Source organism: Thermothielavioides terrestris, chromosome 5 (genome assembly GCF_000226115.1).
Source record: "Thermothielavioides terrestris NRRL 8126 chromosome 5, complete sequence".
In the NCBI taxonomy this organism is placed as follows: Eukaryota; Fungi; Ascomycota; class Sordariomycetes; order Sordariales; family Chaetomiaceae; genus Thermothielavioides; species Thermothielavioides terrestris.
This window is the reverse complement of record NC_016461.1, coordinates 2,867,950-2,888,084: the sequence shown is the minus strand read 5'-3', so window position 1 is coordinate 2,888,084 and position 20,135 is coordinate 2,867,950. Positions and strand designations below refer to the sequence as shown.

At 59.6% G+C, this 20,135-nt stretch overlaps 6 protein-coding genes across 6 annotated transcripts; 4 read left to right on the top strand and 2 right to left on the bottom strand.

Moving 5' to 3' along the window:
- Nucleotides 1–495: 495 nt before the first annotated feature.
- Nucleotides 496–2,082, bottom strand: THITE_114712 (uncharacterized protein; the record flags this gene model as incomplete). Its single annotated transcript, XM_003656894.1, has 1 exon — nucleotides 496–2,082. One exon carries the CDS (start codon nucleotides 2,080–2,082, stop codon nucleotides 496–498), a length of 1,587 nt encoding a protein of 528 aa, XP_003656942.1.
- Nucleotides 2,083–3,032: 950 nt separating this feature from the next.
- Nucleotides 3,033–4,649, top strand: THITE_2057505 (uncharacterized protein; the record flags this gene model as incomplete). The annotated part of the gene is made up of 5 exons (XM_003656893.1): nucleotides 3,033–3,225; nucleotides 3,304–3,410; nucleotides 3,486–3,660; nucleotides 3,723–4,131; nucleotides 4,220–4,649. 5 exons carry the CDS (start codon nucleotides 3,033–3,035, stop codon nucleotides 4,647–4,649), a joined length of 1,314 nt encoding a protein of 437 aa, XP_003656941.1.
- Nucleotides 4,650–5,001: 352 nt separating this feature from the next.
- THITE_2055818 (uncharacterized protein) lies at nucleotides 5,002–7,142 on the bottom strand (the record flags this gene model as incomplete). The annotated part of the gene is made up of 4 exons (XM_003656892.1): nucleotides 5,002–6,072; nucleotides 6,151–6,612; nucleotides 6,693–6,773; nucleotides 6,834–7,142. The coding sequence occupies 4 exons, from the start codon at nucleotides 7,140–7,142 to the stop codon at nucleotides 5,002–5,004; spliced, it is 1,923 nt and encodes a 640-aa protein (XP_003656940.1).
- Nucleotides 7,143–8,004: 862 nt separating this feature from the next.
- Nucleotides 8,005–8,874, top strand: THITE_45193 (uncharacterized protein; the record flags this gene model as incomplete). The annotated part of the gene is made up of 1 exon (XM_003656891.1): nucleotides 8,005–8,874. A coding segment is annotated over one exon (870 nt), but the record flags the coding sequence as incomplete, so codon positions are not given.
- A 1,049-nt stretch (nucleotides 8,875–9,923) lies between these two features.
- THITE_46349 (uncharacterized protein) lies at nucleotides 9,924–10,454 on the top strand (the record flags this gene model as incomplete). The annotated part of the gene is made up of 3 exons (XM_003656890.1): nucleotides 9,924–9,981; nucleotides 10,040–10,262; nucleotides 10,322–10,454. Coding segments are annotated over 3 exons (414 nt in total), but the record flags the coding sequence as incomplete, so codon positions are not given.
- A 1,314-nt stretch (nucleotides 10,455–11,768) lies between these two features.
- THITE_44861 (polyketide synthase) lies at nucleotides 11,769–18,373 on the top strand (the record flags this gene model as incomplete). Its single annotated transcript, XM_003656889.1, has 7 exons — nucleotides 11,769–12,058; nucleotides 12,144–12,441; nucleotides 12,502–13,472; nucleotides 13,556–13,749; nucleotides 13,811–14,134; nucleotides 14,206–14,411; nucleotides 14,483–18,373. The coding sequence occupies 7 exons, from the start codon at nucleotides 11,769–11,771 to the stop codon at nucleotides 18,371–18,373; spliced, it is 6,174 nt and encodes a 2,057-aa protein (XP_003656937.1).
- Between the last annotated feature and the right edge of the window lie 1,762 nt (nucleotides 18,374–20,135).

The following is a 20,135-nucleotide window of genomic DNA, read 5'->3' as shown; positions in this document are numbered from 1 at the left end:
GAAGAAACTGTCCCGTCCATTTTCTCGGTGCTGTCCCGGGCCCGATTAAGGAGCAGTTGGAAGTAGGTAACCACAGCCCACGAGGAGGCCGTCTATTCTATTGTCAGTACCGCAACATGGGGCAACATGGTTGCCTGGAGTGAGGTGACGAGTTAATCAAAGCTCCATCCCGAATTGAACAACGGACACCAAACAACTTTGCCAAAACAGAGTAAACATGGTCATCAGCAGTGTTTGAACCCGCCACCCGCTCAACCACCCAAACAGCCAGCAAGATTTCTGGTCTATCCGTACACTACTTGCGTGCGCCTGTTTTCCCTCCAGGACCCCGAAGAAGCTACGTCACATGGGGGGCATAACGTATTGATATGTACATGTGTTTCTTTCTCTGTCTTCTTCCTCTCTTCCTCCCTTTCTTTCTTTCCCTCTTCTTCTTTCAATTCTATGGTGCAAATGTCATTGGACCAACCCTCGTTGCACCTCCAGGTCCTACTTCTACTGCCGGGGTAGCTCGGCAATGCAGTACTCCTTGATCAGCGTGGTCAGGTGGTGCAGGTTCGCCGAGAGGAACTGGTGCATGGCCGGGACCAACGGCTCCCGCGCGGACGACGGCCCGGGATGATCAGATGCCCGCGGCGTGCGACCCACCTTGGCGGGCGGCCGCCGCAGGAGGTCCAGCACCTTGCTCAGCTTCTGCACCTCGCACAGCAGGAACTGGGCCTTCATGCGCTGCTTGGCCAGGCAGTCGAGCCGCAGATCGCCCAGCTGGATCGGCGTGAGGATCTCCGACAGCGGCTCCAGCAGGCTCGGGTCGATCAGGTCCGAGGTCGTGTTGTTGTTGTTGCTGTTGCTGTTGCTGTTGCTGTTGCTGTTGCTGCTGCTGCTGCTGCTGCTGTTGCTGTTGTTGTTGTTGGTGGTGGTGGTGCTGTCAGTTGGCGTCGCGGCCGACTCTGCCGGGCTCGAGGCTGGCGACGGCTGGCGCGATACGGCCGAGAAGACCGCGCGGTACCAGGACAGCACCTTGGAGCATATGGCGGCGACCAGCAACGGCACCGCCGAGTCGTGCGTGCACGTTTCCGAGTCGCAGGACAGGAGCTGCTCCAGGTGCCGGACCGCCGTGCGGTTGAGCCTGATGATCTGGTCGCTCCGCGGAAGAAAGGGTTCGTTGCTGGTGCTGCTGGTGCTGCTGGTGCTGCTTCCGCTGCCGTCGCAGTGCCAGCGGGACTCGGCGTTGTACATGTTATGCAAGACGGCAGACGCGAGGCCTGCGCACCTGCACGGGCCGCGCCGAAAAGCCGGAGCCTCGGAGACGGGCTCGCAGTAACCCGCCTGGGGCTCCTGTGCTTCAGTCGGCAATGGTAGCGTCGCCTCGGAGTTACCGTGTCTTGGCCTACGCAGTGCCGGGTCGAAGGGCGGTTCTAACTGGGCAAACTCGCCCAGTGTCTCGGCATTATCTGTAAGCATGAGACTGTCGCCCGTATCCGACCGTCCGGGCCCCGGCTCGTGAGGATCGACATCCATCCAACTGATGTCCCAGCCGTGGAGATCCGGATCTACGCTGCCGGCAGAAAAGTCGGGGAGTGACCATGGAGGAGCCTTCTGCCCAGCGAGACCGAATGGCTCCTGCAGGAGCGGCACTGCTGCCGAGTCCCAGCTGGGGGTTGCTCTCAGGCTCCCTGAACTGGCAGAAGGTGAGCTGCAGGTCGTGCTTGCGGCGGTTGCGGTTGTTGTCGTCGTCGTCGTCGTATTGGGCGTTGCTGCCGTTGTTGCTGTTGTCCGTGCTGCCGTGGCCGTGGCCGCCTGTCCTGTGTTCATCACGGACGGCGAACGGGCTGCACTGGGCTTGCCCTTCCAGCGATATGGGCCGTAGACGCACTGGGCCTGTGCGGCCTCGCACCGTTCACAGCTCGGCCTTCTCTTGTCGCACCGGACCTTGAACATGGCGCACCGGTCGCAGGTCATCCGGAGCTTCGGCGTGGAGTCGGGCATCTGCTTCGCGCGGGAGGACCCACCGCGGTTGGCAGCGTTGGCCGCGGAACCGGCGGCGGCAGCGGCGGCCATTCGCTCCCTACCGGCCTCCATCGTGGTCATCACGCTGTTATGGACGGGGCAGAACAATTAAAGCGCAAAACAACCTCTCGGTCACCAACACACTGCTACAGTCACACGCGCCGAGCCGAGACTTGGGGGCTTGGCCGATATTTGTGTCGCAGTGCCGGACCTCTGGGCCACCACCTACAACTACTATCTGGCCGTCCGTGGGACCACCTCCAAGGAATATCAGCAGCGAGCGTCAGCATCCGTGGGGCACAGCTGCTTGAATGCTTGGTTGGTTGGCCAATTGGAAAGCTTCACGCCATACAGAACCATACAGAAACTGGATGTGGAGAGCGATCCTGGCTCGGGGCTGTGAAGCCGTGTATCGCGAGCGTCCTGCGTAGTATCCCACATCCTTCTCGCTTGCCATAGCATCTCCCCCACCGGCCCGAAACGGTCAGCGAGGAGCTGCCAGGAAGTTCTTGCCAGCTGAAAGTGGCTCTATACAGCCAGGGGGGCCAAGATCCTACATTTGATACTGTATCCACATAGCCGCCATCAAGGTACGGAGTGCCGAATAGACGCGAGCCGTCCCGGCCTGTAAGGAACATATGCAACGCAGCAAAACCTGGCAGAACAAGCTTCCACGTTGCAGCTCGTATTGTGCCGCCGTTTCTCGCCAGTAGCGGGGGCGGTGCCGTTGCGCATGTAATTTACACTCTTCTGATAATCTTACCCTCCGGCCGGGCGATCAAACATGCCGCCGCCGAACTGTGGCGCACCCTTCTCGCCGAGCCGCCGGCGGCGGCCATTCGGCGCGGACGTTCGCGAAGGCGGACGCCGAGAGGTGCGCTCCGGCGGCCAGACCTGGCGCGTGTCCCGTCATATATTCGACTTCAAATCTTCGTCGAACTGGGCCTCTTGGCAATTATCGATCCTCACGGTTTGGTAGAGTTGCCCTGCTGCACGATAAAGAAAAAGAAAAAAAAAAAAAAATGGCGTCTGATCATTCCACCACGGATATCGCTGACCCCGATGCTCAGCCGGCGCCAGAGAGCCAGAAGGAGTTTGACGGCAAGGGAGGCAATCCGGCGTCGCATGGAAAAGCCCCGGATGGCGGATTGGCTGCGTGGCTGATGGTCCTCGGTGGTTTCTGTGTCATGTTCTCGTCGTTTGGCTGGATCAACAGTACGTTGTTGCCGCTTCGGATTCAAAGTTTTGTTCTGGATACTGACGAGGCCGCTCCCACACTGCCCTGAATCCCAGGCATTGGCACCTTTCAAGCGTTCTATCAGCGAGACCTGCTCCGCGAGTACTCGCCGAGCGCGATCGCTTGGATCCCCTCGCTGCAGATTTTCTTCATGTACGCCATGGTAAGCATCTCAGATCTCAGCCACAATTTTCATTCCTTGGACCAGTCACTTACCACGAGGGCGGTTATTGCGTAGTCCCCAGTTGTCGGTCGACTTCAGGACCAGTACGGGCCAAGATACCTGGTCATTGTCGGATCGTTCCTCCACGTCTTCGGACTGATGATGACGTCCATCTCCACCAAGTATTATCAGATCCTGCTCTCACAGGGCGTGTGCAGTGCCATTGGCGTGTCCGTCATCTTCCAGCCGGGTAAGTACCGAGGATCCTGGCGGCGGAGGGTCGAGACAGGCGTGTCTGACTGGAACCGTTAGCCGTCAGTTCCCTTCCGAGCTGGTTCGACAAGAAACGCGGTGCTGCCTACGGACTCATGTCGATCGGGTCTTCGATTGGCGGCATTATCTTTCCCATCATGATGAACAGGCTGATTGACGAGGTCGGCTTCGGATGGGCGATGCGGATTGCCGCCTTCATGATCCTCTTCCTCTTGGCCATCAGCTGCCTGACGATCCGGTCCCGCGTCCCGCCCTCGCCTCGTCCGCTCTCGCGGGACGCCCTGGCGCAGCCGTTCCGAGACGTGAAGATGATTTTGCTCACCGTCGGGTTCGTGCTGCTGACGTTTGGCGTCTTCATCCCCATTGACTACTTGGTCGTCGAGGCCATCACCGAGGGGATGAAGCCGGACCTCGCTCAGTATCTGATTGCAATGCTAAACGCTGGGAGGTACGTGTACTTTGGCGCCTGTGGCGATGGTTCCAGACACCGCTTGCAAGAGACCTCTTCCTTTGCTGACAACGTATTACTCCCACAGCATCTTCGGCCGTGGCAGCGCCGGCTTCTTGGCGGACCGCTTCGGCACCTACAATATTTTCACTCTTGTCTGCTACCTCGCCGGCATCTTGATTCTCGCCCTCTGGATTCCGGCCACCAGCAACGCAGCCATTGTCGTCTTCGCCATCCTGTTTGGCTTCTCCTCCGGCGCCTACGTCGCCTTGTCCGCCGCGCTCGTCGCCGCCATCTCGCCGTTCCCCCAGATCGGATACCGCATCGGGCTGATCTTCCTCAGCTCGTCTGTCAGTGGTCTGACCACGAATCCTATTGCCGGCGCCATTCTGGATCACGACAACGGGTCATATGTGGGCATGAAAGTCTTCGCCGGCGTCCTTCTGATCGCCGGAACCACCCTGGTGTTTGGGGCCCGACTCTACCAGACCGGACCGAAACTCCTGGCCAAGTTCTGAGTCTGATGGAACGACTGCGCCAGACGAAATCGGGTTGCGCCAATGCAGGGGCTGGGTCTCCAAGCTACCAAGGCAGGGGGCGTGCATGTATGCGCAGTTGCCCCAATTGCGGAATCACACTTTTTGTTTGCATTTGTGGGATGTAGATAATAAGGGACAAGGTCAAGCTGAAAAGGCAGAAGGCATCTAGATCTGATTGATACACTTATTCACTCGCCGCAATGTCGATGATATGCAACTAGATCTCTCCTCCCCTCCCGCCACCGTTTCTTTTAACCGTGAATTCACGCTACTAAGCCTTTACTGTTTTCCCAACTTTGTTTATTCCTTTTTCTTTTCCTCACTGAGCCTGTCACTCAAACGCCGGCAGGTATCCGAGGAAACTCGGGAAACAAATCGAGTCAATATCCCAAGCCATGCCATCCGCGTCCGCAAACGCCGTCTCTCCCCCGACCTGTCCAGCATTGCCCTCCGCCACGTCCACATTCTCAGACACGGTGACTCCCACCGGCGCGTCTCTGGCCCTCAGAAGAGCGGCGCGGGCAGCCTGCGCCTTGTCCCGGAGCTTGCGTAGCACATTCCATTTCGAGCCCAGGCTGGGCCACTGGCCGGGCACCTCGGTCATGCTGAACGACCGGTCGACCACCTCCCAGGCGCGGTCGGCGCACGGCACCTCGGGCCGGACCCGCAGATGCCAGAGCGCGTAGGTCAGGAGGTGGTACTGGGTGAAGGTGGAGAAGAGCCAGCGGTAGTTGCTCAGCAGCTCGTCCGTCTTGAGCTCGATGCCGATCTCGATGGTGTCGCAGGCCAGCGCCAGCGTGTCCTCCGTGGCCGCGGCCGCGGCCTCCTCGGCGCCGAGCCCGCGCAGGTACTGCTGGCGCACCAAGACGTCGAGCTTGTTGATCAGGACCCGGCCCAGGAGCAGGGCCGCCTTCTGGATCGGGATGTTGGCGTCGCAGTGCTGCAGGTAGCGCACCTCCATGCGCGCCTTGACGGCCGCCAGGAGCTGCTTCAGGCTGGCCATCTTGTCGTTGCCGTTGAGGACGGCCACCGAGAGCTGCGACACCTGCCGCATCGCCTGGTTCATCTCGGCGGCCACCAGGAACATGGTCATCTCGGTCCACTGCGGCTTCGAGGCCGGCAGCGCGTCCATCCCGGGCCGCAGGTCGCGGTCGTCCACGTTCAGCGGCAGCTTCGTGTCGCACAGCCCGCTGAACCCGCTCGTCGACAGGCCGTGGTCCTCGGCGACGCGCGCGTCGTAGCCCAGGATCTGCCACCACACCCGCCGGCGGATCTCGCAGTCGAAGGGCGGCAGGTGGAAGTGCTCCCCGTCGCGGTGCAGGCCGATCCACTGGGCCGCGCGGATGAGCAGGCCGTTCAGCGTCCATCCCGACGGACCGCCGCTGGAGTACCGACGGCACATCTGCGATCAATTGTTAGGTTCCGGCGGGGAGTAAAGCACGCTGAGAGGGGAGGGAGGGAGGGGAGAGCCTCTGCCTACAAGGTAGATCGACATCGCTTGCATCGACATGATGGTGGGCGCATCCAGGAAGGAGCCGTTATGCAGATGCACTTCCAGACCGCGCTGGAATCTGGCGAGCGCCGACTGCTGGTCTATACCGAGCAGCAGTTGCACTTCGGCCGCGCAAATGCTCGTCACGGCTGCAAAGTAGACGGAAAAGAGTAGAGCACCCAGATCCGGACGCACGTGCTCCGGATCATTGATGGCCGCGAAGATGACGGGCTGCATTGTCGGAAGATGGAGTAGCTTCAGGAGGGGGTCTACGTTGTTCTGGTAGATCTGCCATAGCTGTGCGGCCTGTCTGCGTGTCGGGTAGAGGCAGGACACATCCACCGACAGACGTGGGTTCGATAAGAGGCCGTCGAAACCCAGGGTCGGGGTCCATTCCTCTGGGCCCCGTGCGCTCGCTGGGCTGCCGATGGCTGACTGGAGCTCGCGTTCCTGCTGAGACAGTAAGTCATCGTGGGCAGGAGCGAGCAAAGTGTGTCGTTGGAGGCGCGGGAGGTTTTGGTTCGACGGACCTGGTCCAAGACGCGCGAGAACAGCACCTCGTTGATGTACCGTGTCGACCCGCCGTCTTTTACGAGAATGCCCTCCGGTGGCTCTGACGCTGCTCCTCGGTCGGCCGCCGCCGTAGCCCGCGTGCTGGGGACCGGTTCAACCGTCAAGGCGGAGGTGGATGCGGCGGATGTGCTCTCGAGTTTGGCCGGAGCTGTGGCTCGCTCCTGTGACCCCGGACCGGGTGCGGCCCTCGGCCCGGGCAGTCTCGCAGAGCGGCGCTTGACCCGCTCCGGGCCGGGATACCGGCAGGGTGTCTTGGCGCGGAGGCAGGTTGAGCACGGGACCGCCTTATCGCACCGGACCTTCCGCTCGTGGCACCGGAGACATGACCGCGCCACGTCGTAGCGCCTCGCCAGCGCAGGTGGCGGCGGTCCTTCTGCTTCATCCGTCTGCTCCCGTGGAGGCTCCATCGGTCAAGAAAAAAAAAACTAATGCTGCAAACACAGCATACAGCGGAATACGCAGGGTGGGCCAAGGGGCATTCATCAGCGCTGGCGGCGGACTGGGGGATTCGGCCGTTCGGCCCTTGGCAGGCTCGGCGGTTCAGAAGTGGGGAAGCTCTTTGTAAGGCGGGCGTTCGGGAGTTCGGGCGTTCGTGAGAAAAGTGGCGCGTAAGCCGGAGATAAAGACCTGAGACGGGCGTAAACCGGGCTAAGCAATCTAAGCAATGCTACGCCACCGGCTCGGTAATTCGGGTGGATGTAACGTCCCGGCCGCAGTCTTGCATCGATAACGCGATGCAGGATGCAGATGGTGGTGGGTAGATTGCGTGGTATGCAGCGTGTGGAAAAAGACGAAGTGGGAGAAGTGGAGGAACACCACGGGCATCAGGAAAAGGTGGGTGGATGACCCCCACACAGGAGGTTTCCACAAAGGAACCCAGGAGGAGGCCCTCAGATAATATCTTGTACCTTCCAGGTACCAAGGGCGTGGCATTGGTACGTACCGCGGCGTCTCGGCTGTTGGCTTCCAGGGTAAACACCCGCTGGCGGACTTCCTGGCCTCCGGCTCGTGCATCGAGTCTGAGTTTGGGGTTTGATTATAAGCATTGATGTGTCTTCCCGCTCCCTGAGCTTCCATATGCTCGTCATCCACTTCCCGCCACGGTGATGACCTGTTTGTCAAAACTTGCCTGCAGTCAAGCCCGGAACTTCTCTCCCAGATGAGCCTCATCAAGAAAGTCGCCTTGGCTGGGGTAAGCTCCCACCGAGGGCCCAGACGGGTCGTTCGCCTGCCTCGCGTGGCCCTGTTGACAAAGACTGACGGGTTTACGCTCAGGCCGGCGGCAACCTCGGCCCTGCCATTCTCGAACAGCTCAAGAATTTCTTTGAGGTGACCGTGCTGAGCCGCCACGCCAGCATTCCCAACCTTTCTCCGTCCGTGCGTGTCCGCCAGGTCGATTACGACTCGATGGATTCGCTCGTGTCCGCGCTGCGCGGGCAGGATGCCGTCGTGTCTGCCCTGGGCACGCTTGCGCTAGGCCGCCAGCTCGCCCTCGTCGACGCGGCCGTGGCAGCCGGAGTGCGGCGCTTCATCCCCTCCGAGTTCGGTTCTGACACGACCAACCCCAAGTGTGCGACGCTGCCTGTCTTCCACGACAAGCTCGCCACCCAGAAGGTCCTGCGCACCAAGGCGGCCACCGGCACCGGCCTGACTTACACCGTCATCTGCACCGGCCCGTTCCTGGACTGGGGCCTCCTGCGCGGCTTCATGAACATCAAGCAGAAGGCGGTGAGCCTGTACGACGGCGGCGACCGGCCATTTAGCACGACAACCCTGCCGACGATTGGCCGCGCCGTGCGTGAGGTGCTGATGCGCCCCGCCGAGACGGAGAACCGCGTTGTGAAGGTGCACAGCGTGGTCACGACGCAGAGCAAGTTGTTGGAGATGGCGCAGAAGGCGGTGGGACCCGATGGCTGGACTGTCAAGAAGCTCTCAATTGAGGCAATGCTCGAGTCGTCCTGGGCAGACATCAAGCAAGGGAAGCACAACCTTCAGACCATGTTGGGCTTCATCGTCGCTGCCTCGTGGGGTGAGGGATTCGGAGGACATTTTTCGCAGACTGACAATGAGCTTTTGGGCATCAAGCCGATGAGCGACGAAGAGCTCCAGGGGGTGGTCAACCAGTTGGCGGCGTCGTAGTGTAGGGGCGGCGGAAGTGGAGCATGGTTCTCATGGTGAGGCTTGTCGTCATGTCACTCCTGTTGATCTTGCGACTATTGCTTTTTAATTAGAAAAAACATACAGACTTTGACAGTGCTGCACTAAAATCCAGTATGACTCGCACCCAGCCGCTGACAATCGAAGCCGGCGTGTGGCGCGTGCCAGTGAATCCGAAAGGGCATCTCAGTCAGCGGGCGCCAGGGAGCGATCTGCTCTGCAAGACAACAAGCCTCACAATTCAGACATGTTTTTCACACGATTCCTGCTGTTTCTACTCCTGGCGTCTGTATTTACCCCTACCGACAGGGAGTTCATGGCTCCCTGAGGTGATAATTACCAAGAGAAGAAACATGCAGGCCTTCGGGTTCAGGGGCAGCGTTTGCGCTGCGGAAGTGAGTAGAGGTCATGACGACAGAAGAGCGAAAAACGTCTATCCGAAAATGGACTCGGATACCGCTGCAGAAAGCTCGAAATGCGCTTTGACTGCGCTTTGTATTCTGACCCTCCGGCTGTGCCAACCTCGGGTCCCGACAGCAGACCCGAGGGCCTGTGTGGTTCCAGCAGAACCCCTGAGCGCCGATTCTGGAGCCCCGTGGCCTCGGCCCAGTGCATCGCAGAAACAAAGAACGAAATGACAAACGAAATCCCCAATGACCAGGCATTGAGAAAATAACCAGAGGTGCGCCCACTGCTGTTAGCAGCCTTACTGCGCTGTAATCCAATCCGAAAAATTCAATCAGCGAAACCAAAGCAGACAACACGATCTCCCTGCAGAGTCACCCTCACGTGTCAGAAACCATGCCGACCATTGCCGACCTCCTGGAAAGAAACAAGCAAGTTCGCCATTTGACAGCCAAGCAGACCACATCTAATCTGCATTGCAGGACAGTCAACCATACCCCCTTCCTTTCGATAGCTGAACGGAAGGAACGTCAGGGAGCCCCTCCCCGGACTATTGTCGGTACGTAGGGCTAGAGAGACGGCCTTCTTGATGAATAAAACGTCTCCAGACTGATGTTGGTCACAAAGTAACTTGCTGTGATCCGCGCTGCGTCCCTGAGCAGTTCTTCAACATCAAAGCCGGAGGTATGTCAGAACAGAACAGCGTGTAAGAAGGCAAAGAAGTGAGCTCACGGTGCAACAGAGGTCGTTGTCCACCGCAACTCTGGCGGCAACATTCGATATGCCCTACGGGATATCCTGACCCTGGACTCGCTGTACCGGCTCGACGAGATTGCCATTGTCCAGCATACCGACTGTGGCACTCTCCGTTTCACAGACGAGCAGATTCGGCGCTCATTGAAAGAACGGGTCGCCGAGGAGCATTGGGCTGACATTGACACGATGGACTTCGGCGCAAATACAGAGTAAGAGCACACTGTCTTGCTTTACATTTGATTACCTGACTGACGCGCGGGCCATGCAGCATCGTTGAAAGTATTACCAGGGACCTCAAATGGGTCCGAGAACATCCGCTCATTCGGGACGGGCTCAAGCAAGGCACTCAGGGCTTTGTGTACGACCTGAAGTCTGGGAAGGTGGAGAGAGTCAATGCTTGATGGCGTGAGATTCTCTTGGCAGCAGCTCATGGTTCTTCTCAGGTTGTGCAGCAGCATCAAGTTAAACTGTTAAAGACTGCGCAAATGAGAGAAATTGAATTCTTTTTCGAGCTCTGCCCTGCCCACGTATCACACAACGCGCCAAGGGTCACTGCCTCTTTGCTTTGCCGTCAGGCCAACTCTGTACTGACCCCAGGTGTGCGTGGTTGTGTTCCATCACTGCCGGGAGGAAGCAGAGTAGTGGCAGAACGGATATTGGACGTTCTAGCCCCAGGAAGCGGCTGTCATACACTGACACTTGAGTTACGGAATAGCACAAGCTTGCAGTGGTGGAGTTACGGAGAGCATATTCATTTGCCCCCACAAAACAAAGCACAACATACAGATTCGGATAGAAGCTGTTGCGACGTTTCTTTCTTGTGCTGTTCTGAAGCTCTGTACAAAGAATATCTTCAAGGAGGGATGTACGGGGAGGACAAGGCAAGAAAACGAAGGAGAACAAAAGGGAAGGAAAAGTAAGGGAACCAGAGAAAAAAAGGACAAAAAATGAAAATGAAATAAGCGAGGTTACCAGCTGTAGATGGTGTTGATTGCCTTAGAAACTCGTCCTTCCCACGCCTTGTAGCTTTTCCACCTTGACTTACGCACCTTCGGCCTGTTGGGCCGAGATCTACGTCGGACATAGGTAGGATATGTCAGAATATAACGGCCCTGAGCTAAGTCCCAATAACAACAAATGGGGCAACCAAAGTTTTTAGCTCAGTGGTCCAACGGGATGCCATGCAAGACGGGTTCACCCTACAGGCCACGTTTATCGCCAACCGAGTGCAACAGATTTGGCCAATCCCGTTGGCGCCAATGGAGTGGCTGTGCGTAGTTTGGAAGTAAGGGACCGTTGCAGGACCCCTGAGCCACGAGTTCGGGAGAGTTACGTTGCCATGCGATGCGACCCGAGGTTTCCAGGGCTGGTAAGGCCGAGGTGCCCGGGTCCGCGGGTAGCAAGGCACGCGAGCAGCAACCACCATGCTGATAACGCTCGCGAGTCTTCCCCAAGGGATCCGCGTTCTTCCGTCAGCCGTAAGCTCGGAAGCATGTCGACGGCACACCTCTTTGACTGCGTATCTTGATGTTGAGCCGGACGTCTGGCGTGCTTGCAGCTGGAGCGCGTGCGATAAGAAACGTAAATGGAAATGGGGAACATAAGAGGCATGCTCTTCTCGTGAGGACACAGCAGCACTCAGCAGAGCCCAGCAGGAGAGCACGCAAGCCGCCAGCGTCCGCCAGAGTAGAGCACCATACGATCCACGCAACATCATGACAGTCCAAGATCAGATCGTTCTCTTCGGAGATCTGACGTGCGACTATGTCTCCGGCCTGCGGTCTCTGGTGCCCGTCAGGGATAACCCGCTTCTAACGTCCTTCTTCGAGAGGGTTGCCTTCGGACTGCGGCAGGAGATCGGACTGCTCACCACCAGCGAGCAGGCCAAATTCGTCGGCTTCACCACTTTCCAAGAGCTTCTCGCCGGCGTCCAGCAGGTGTCCAGCCGTCATCCGGCCCTGGAAAAGGCGTTGGCCTGCACATATCAACTAGCCTGCTTCATCAAGTATGTCTGACATTGACAACGAACGTCACATGCAATGATTAGCCCGGGAAGGAGAGAACGAGAGAACCTGACAAAACACCACTAGGTACCATACCGCTCCAGGGAGGACGTATCCCGCCCCGCAGGACACGTGGCTGGTTGGGCTTTGCACTGGGCTCCTGAGTGCGGCCCCAGTCAGCTGCTGTCAGAGCATCACGGACCTCATTCCGCTAGCTGCCCACACGGTTCTCGTCGCTTTCCGCGCAGGCCTCTGTGTCGGCGAGGTGCGTAACCGGATCGAGCCGCAGCCGCAGACTGGTCCTCCCGCGTCCTGGTCCGTGTTGATTCCGAACTCGGGGGGTGAGGATCCAGGTCCGGTGATAGGCCGCTACAATGAGGAGAAGGTAAGACCCTCGGAAACGCTGCGTTCAGAATGCGGTGTTGATCGTGTATGTGTACGACAGGGTCTCCCGGCAACGTCCGCTGCGTACATCAGCTCGTATGCGAACACGAGTTTCACCCTGAGCGGGCCTCCGACCAGCTTGCATGATCTCCTGAACTCTGGCTATCTGCCCAGCAAGCGATCCTGCAGCATCCCAATCTATGCACCATACCATGCCCCTCATCTTTATGGACAGAAAGATGTGGAGGCCATTGTCGCGCCGACGCTGCGCTCCGAATTCCACTCGTACCGCCGTCAGTTCCGTGTGATATCGACTGCTGACGGGAAGGAGACCGAGGCGGCCACATTCGGCGAGGTACTGGAGCACGCGCTGAAAGGCATCCTGAGGGAGCCGATTCGTCTCGACCGAGTCGTTAGTTCGCTGGGACAAGCCCTCCGCGACTCCGGACGGGGCGGCATTGTGCTGCCTATTGCCACGTTGATGGGGCAGAGCTTCGCTGGCGCGCTGCAGAAGCACAGCCAGTCAGCCGTGGCCGTGGACCCAAGCATGAACTTTGCGGCTGCCGTCGACGACAGCGGTGACGGGAGCTCGACATCGGGCCATCTTGGCTCCGCGAAGCTGGCCATCATTGGCTATTCCGGTCGCTACCCCGACGCCAGCAACAACGACGAGTTCTGGCAGTTGCTCTACGAGGGCCGTGACGTCGCCAGCATCACGCCCGAAACCAGGTGGTCGGCGGCGCACGTGGATCCAACGCTGAAGAGGAAGAACACGATGGGCACGCCGTACGGTTGCTGGCTGAAGGACCCGGGCCTGTTCGATGCCAACTTCTTCATGATCAGCCCCCGCGAAGCGCCACAGATCGACCCCGCCCAGCGCCTGGCGCTCATGACGGCATATGAGGCCATGGAGTTCGCCGGCTTCGTGCCGAACTCGTCGCCTTCCACTCGGCCGGACCGGATCGGTGTCTTCTACGGCACGACCAGCAATGACTGGGGAGAGACGAACAGCTCTCAAGACGTGGATACTTAGTCAGTTCTCACCCTGCATCGTCTGCTCTGTTTACCACCTCGATCCATCAGAGGGCTAACATCTGACCAAACGCTCGATTTAGTTACATCCCCGGTTCCTGCCGTGCTTTCATTCCGGGAAGGCAGAATTTCTTTTACAAGTTCAGCGGACCCAGCTACAGCATCGACACGGCCTGTTCATCCAGCCTGGCAGCTCTGCATCTCGCCTGTAACTCGTTGCTCAGGGGCGACATAGACACGGCGTTTTGCGGCGGCACGAACGTGCTGACCAACCCGGGTAAGAAGATGTTACAGAGTTGAAATGGCGGTCCAGCGGGCTGACGGGGCTGACGGAACAGACATCACGGCTGGTCTGGATCGGGGCCACTTCCTCTCCCGGACGGGCAATTGCAAGACGTTCGACAATGACGCGGATGGCTACTGCCGAGGCGAGGGTGTCTGCACGCTGATCATCAAACGGCTCGAGGATGCGAAAGCCGACAACGACCCCATCTGCGCCGTGATCCTCGGAGCGTACACCAACCACTCTGCCGAGGCCGAGAGTATCACTCGCCCGCACGTTGGAGCGCAAAAAGCCATCTTCGAGAAGGTGCTCACTTCGGCTGCCGTGGATCCGTACAGCGTGGGTTACGTTGAGATGCACGGAACAGGAACCCAAGCTGGTGAGGCACTCTTGCCCCTGAGCGAATTAGGCGAAGAGAATCGGCCATGTTCTGACCATCCCTTGCGTTAGGTGATGCCCGAGAGATGAAATCCGTACTTTCGGTCTTCGCCCCTCCGGAAGCCAGGCCGCGGACCGACGAGGAGCGGCTCTTCTTGGGCTCGGCCAAGGCCAATGTTGGACACGGCGAGTCCGTCTCGGGCGTCATTGCTCTGATCAAAGCTCTCATGATGATGGAGAAAGACACTATCCCGCCGCACTGCGGGATCAAGAACAAGGTGCGCAGGATTCAAGCGCTTTCCACGAGAGGATACGCTGCTGACCTTGCGATGCTTTCCTCGGAAAACAGATCAACAGCGGATTCCCCACCGACCTGCAGCAGAGGAATGTTCACATCGCCATGAAGCCAACCCCCTGGCCACGCCCGGAAGGAGGCGTACGTCGAATCATGGTCAACAACTTCTCGGCAGCAGGGGGGAACTCCTCGGTGCTGATCGAAGACGCGCCCGTGATCCCCAAGCCTTGCGAGCGCGATCCACGCTCGGCCCACGTCGTGGCAGTCAGCGCAAAGTCGAGCACGGCGCTGCTCGCCAACATTAAGTCCCTGCTGAAATATCTCGACGAGGCGAAACCGGCGCTGCCGAGCCTGTCGTACACGACGACCGCTCGTCGCATGCATCACCCCTACCGCGTCATGGCGAGCGGCTCCGAGCTGGCTGACATCCGCGCCGCGTTGCAAAACAAGCTGGACTTGCCTCGCACGCAGCAGAAGTCGCGAGCCGTGCAGCGCGTCGCTTTTGCTTTCACCGGTCAGGGGTCTCAGTACGTAGGCATGGGGCGCGAGCTGCTCCGGTTCAGCACTTTCCGCCAGGACATCGACCGGTACGACGCCATCTCCCAGGCGCTCGGCTTTCCCTCGATTACGCCGTTGATCAACCCGCAAAGTGACGGGGACATTGCCGAGCTGCCGCCCCTGCTCGTGCAGGTCGGAACGACGTGCATCCAGATGGCCATGGCCCGGCTGTGGCGGTCCTGGGGCGTCGAGCCCTGCGCCGTTGTCGGACACAGCCTCGGAGAATACGCGGCCCTGAACGTGGCCGGCGTCCTTTCCGAAGCCGACACCATCTTCCTGGTGGGCAAGCGGGCACAGCTACTCCAGGAGAACGTCCCTGCCAACACGCATGCCATGCTCGCCGTCAGCACGTCGGTCGACAAGATCCACGACATCTGCAAGGGCCTGGAGTACGAGATCGCCTGCATCAACGCGCCGACGGAGACCGTCTTGAGCGGAACGGCCGGCCAGATCGAGCTGGCCCTGCAGCGGGTTGCCACCACCACCGCGTTGCGGAAGACGAAGCTGCAGGTCCCGTTTGCCTTCCACTCGTCGCAGATGCAGCCGATCCTCGAGGAGTTCCGTCTGGCCGCGCGCGCCGTCAAGTTCCAGGAGCCCAAGATTCCCATCATCTCGCCGCTGCTCGGGCAGACGCTCTCCTCGAGCGAGCCGTTTGGGACGGAGTATCTCGCTCGGCACTGCCGCGAGACGGTGAACTTTGTCGGGGGACTCGAGAGTGCGAAGAAGAGCGGGCTGCAGGAGAGCACCATCTGGATCGAGATTGGGGCTCATCCCGTGGTTTCCGGATTGCTCCGTGGCAATTTGGGGTCGGCGACGGTCACTCTCCCGACTCTCCAGCGTGGCAAGGACACCTGGAAGACGCTGACCGCGGGCCTGACGACGCTGTACGAGTCCGGCGTCGACGTCCGCTGGGCCGAATACCACCGGGACTTCAGCGCCTCGCTCTCCGTCCTCCGCCTCCCGTCCTACAACTGGACGCTCAAGAATTATTGGATGCAGTATGTCAACGACTGGTCGCTCTACAAAGGCGACGCCCGGTTCCTGCAAGCTGCGCCGGAAAAGGGACTGTCGACCACCTGTGTCCATCGGCTGGTCGAGGAGAAGAAGGACGGCAACAGGGTGCTTCTCATCGGAGAGGCCGACGTCCTGCGAGACGACGTTGACCCCCTGGTCCGCGGCCACCGGGTCAACAACGTGCCGCTCGTCACCCCCTCCGTGTACGCCGAGATGGCTCTCGTGCTCGGCGAGTACCTGCGCAAGCAGCAGCCCCAGCTGGCCGGCGCCATGGTGGACCTCCAGCACATGGACGTGCAGAGGCCGTTTGCGACGAAGAGCAAGGGCAAGGGGCCCCAGCTGCTCCAGTGCCACATCTCGCTCAACTGCGGGACGCTCGAGGCGGCGGTCGAGTTCTGGAGCGTGACGCCCGAAGGCGCCAAGTTGGTCCGCCACGCGCTGGCTACCCTGACCTTCCCGGACAAGGCGCAGGCGCATGCGGAGGCGCGACAGCGCGCAGGACCCATCCTGGCGCGGATGGACGCTGTGGCGGCCAGACTGCATGCCGACGACCGGGTCCAGAAGCTGACGGGAAAGACAGGGTACCACTTGGTGTCCTCGCTGGCGTCGTACGACCCGGCGTACATGGGCGTGTCCGCTGTCCTGCTCGACAGCGCCAACCGCGAGGCGGTGGCAACCGTGAAGTTTGACAACCCACCGGCCGCGGGCGACTACTACGTCAACCCGTACCTGATCGACAACTTCGGCCAGCCGGCCCTGTTCATCATGAACGCGAACGACCAGGCCGACCTGAGCAGGGAAGTGTTCGTCAACCACGGGTGGACCTCCCTGCACTTCTACAAGCCCGTCTCGGTGCACTCGACGTACCGGTCCCACGTCAAGATGGAAGGCCCCAGTGAAGACGGCATGTACCGCGGGGATATGATCGTCTTCGATGGCGACAACGACGTGGTGGCGCTGTTCAAGGGGATCAAGGCGCAAAGCGTCCCGCGGCGGCTGATGGATTACATCGTGCATATGCGCGACGACACCAAGTCGGGCAGTCCGGCGGGAGGAACTCTGCACGCAGGCACGCCGGCGCCTGCTTCTTCCTCCGTGCCGGGAGCCGCTGCGGCCGTTGCCAGCGAGGACGCCCAAGCGTCCGGGGAGGGGAAGCAGACTGTGCCCTGGTCCGCGGCGCTCAAGATCATCGCGGAGGAGAGCGGCGTGCCTGTGGCGGAGCTGCGTCCCGAAGCGACGTTCGCGGACCTCGGCGTCGACTCGCTTCTCTCGCTTCTGTGCGCCAGCCGGTTCCGCGAGGAGCTCGGGCTGCACTACGAGTCGTCCATCTTCCTCGAGTATCCGACTCTGGGCGCGCTCGAGCAGTTCTGGAAGCAGGGCGCGCCCGAGTCCAAGGCTCTCGGGGGCGGCGATGCTGTCTTGAAGTCCATGTTCGCCGACAGCCAGATCACCTCCTCAGACTCTTCGAGCGAGGAAGATCAGTCCGGGCACACTAGCTCGCCGTCAGCCGAGCCGGTTTCGTCCTCAGCCAGTTCCGACATTGGCTCAGACCCTTCGTCCGATATCGCCGCCACCTCGCTGCTCCTCCAGGGCAACCCGGCGCTCCCGACAACGACCAAAACGCTCTTCCTGCTGCCCGACGGCTCCGGCTCGTGCTCGTCCTACGCCGGCCTCCCGCGCATCCACCCCTCCGTGGCCGTGGTCGGCGTCAACTGCCCCTTCATGAAGACGCCCGAGGCGTACACGTGCGGCATCGAGCCCGTCGCGGACGCCTACATCCGCGAGATCCGCCGGCGGCAGCCGCGCGGCCCCTACGCGCTCGGCGGATGGTCGGTCGGCGGCATCTTCGCGTACCACGTGGCGCAGCAGCTGGTCGCGGCCGGCGAGGAGGTCACGGAGCTCGTGCTCATCGACTGCCCGGTGCCGCGCGGCCTCGACCACCTGCCGCGCCGGTACTACGAGTACTGCCGCGACATCGGCCTGCTCGGCACGGTCGACGGCCAGAAGAAGCGGACGCCCCCGGCGTGGCTGGTGCCGCACTTCGAGGCGTGCGTGAATAGCTTGCATGACTATCACGCGAAGCCGTTCACGCCTGAGGCCGCTGCCCCCAGGACGCAGATCATCTGGGCATGCGATGCGATTGACAAACATCTGGAGCCCAAGTTCGAGCGGAGGCCGGACGATCCGGAGGGGCTGAAGTTTCTCACGGCGACGAGGACGGACTTTGGGCCGGGCGGTTGGGAGACGTTGTTGCCGGAGCCGTGCATCGAGCTGGCCAAGATCACGGACAGTAACCATTTTTCCATGATGCACGGGCAGTGCGTCAGGCGGTTGGCGGAGATCATTGAGGGGTTTCTCATGATTGGAAACTAAGGAGGGCTTTTGGGTAGAATAGGTAGAACTAGCTGGATGCGCTGAGCGTGTCAATAGATCGATTCTGCAATCAGATATTTTGCTTCCTTCAAGTTCCATGGTTATTCTGTTCAACTCAGAAGCTCGTGAACACTTCAAAGCCGTGAAAATACAACTAAAACAAAAAAAAAAAAAGAAGAAAAAAAATAGAGAGGAATAAATATCGGACAATACTGGTCGGGGGTCATGGCTTTAGGCGGTGGCAAGGGGGGAGGGACACACACAAAAGCACAACCGCTGGATCTACGCATCACCCGTGATCTTGCATAATCTCGACTGAAGTATGGGAGATACCTTCGCCGACGTGACGTGACATGACCATATCTGGCCACTTGCGCAGTGTTCTGGGCAGCCAGCAATTGCTCCACGGGTCAGCAAGTTATCAGGCTATCCAACCGAGACTCGTTCCTGTATAGCTCTGCATTTCTCGTTGCCCAGATCGACAAACTCGACGGGGTAAAGCACTGCGTTTTCCCAGTCTCACACGACCCATTACCTTCCCGGATGTGGGGGTTTCAGATGACGATGTGGTGCGCTATGTCGCCGTGGCAAAGCACGAAGACTGGCCAGTCCCGCCGTCCCGGCCCGCCACTGCGGCCGTCTGTCGTGCTGCGTTATCCAAGTGGCGGAATGACGATGTCGTTGAGTCCAGTGGTCATGGGTCTCATGCCATTGACGAAGTGGTCGCTCCCGCGTTCGCGCATGGTTTGAGGTCGATCATCGCGAGCTGCCCTGTTGCCTCGTCAGAAGGAGTAGAATTTGCGTTGGGACCGTATGCTAGTGTGAGCGTGTGATGTGAGCGAGTGTTGTCTGGGGGCTTGCGTGTGGGAAAGTGGATGTAAATCAAACCGCGAGCAGGAGTGGGCGGGGAGGGCACAGCTTGAGACATTGCACCGTTCCTCCCAGCAGCTGTTGGCGGAATCTTTGAAATATTTTCGATAATGGCGAACAGCTCAACGGCCACGGTACTTGCTCAACCAAAGACACCCCTCGCCTTCGATTTTCCCGGAGGGTGCAACAGCCATCACTGCACAGGCACCGTTGCAAATCGTCCACTCAAAAATCTTGCATACCTGCCTGCCGCCGAAAAGAGAGCTATTCCGTTCCTTACTACTACTAGTTACCTACATGGATTTTGCACCTGCACTTGCCTTCCGCCAGCCGTTTTCCATTTCCTCCAGGACTACCCTACCTGATGCACTGCCTGACGAACTGACCTACTGAAGAAGAGAGATACGACTCGTGAGCAGAACAGGAAAGGCCCGAGGAAAGGATAGGGTCCAAGTCGAGGCTGGTGGAGGGAGCAGACTAGGGACTGCTCTGTCAGATCCCTTAGTAACTAGGTAGGGTTGTAAGGCAGGGGAGGAATAAAAGAAAAATCTTGGAAGTTGAGAAGGTCGACAGTGTCGATGCCTCATGCCCGCCAGGACACGAAAGAGCGGCTGTAAGCGTGGCGGCATGCCGCCTGCTTCGCTTCAATAAGGCCAACATGTGGCGCAGTATCCGTCGGCTCGGTATACGTAACTACCTAGGGGCCAGTGAGGAGCCCGAGCCTAGGTCGTGGTTCGGATGAATCCTATCTCGGCTACCTCGGGTGTAAGCATAGCTGCAACGCTGTGTAACATCCGCCACCACGGACTCAAGCCGCGAAAGAATCTCACCTTATCTGACGACTGCGCAAACGGGGAAACCAAAGCCCGGTCATTGACCGGACGATATGGGC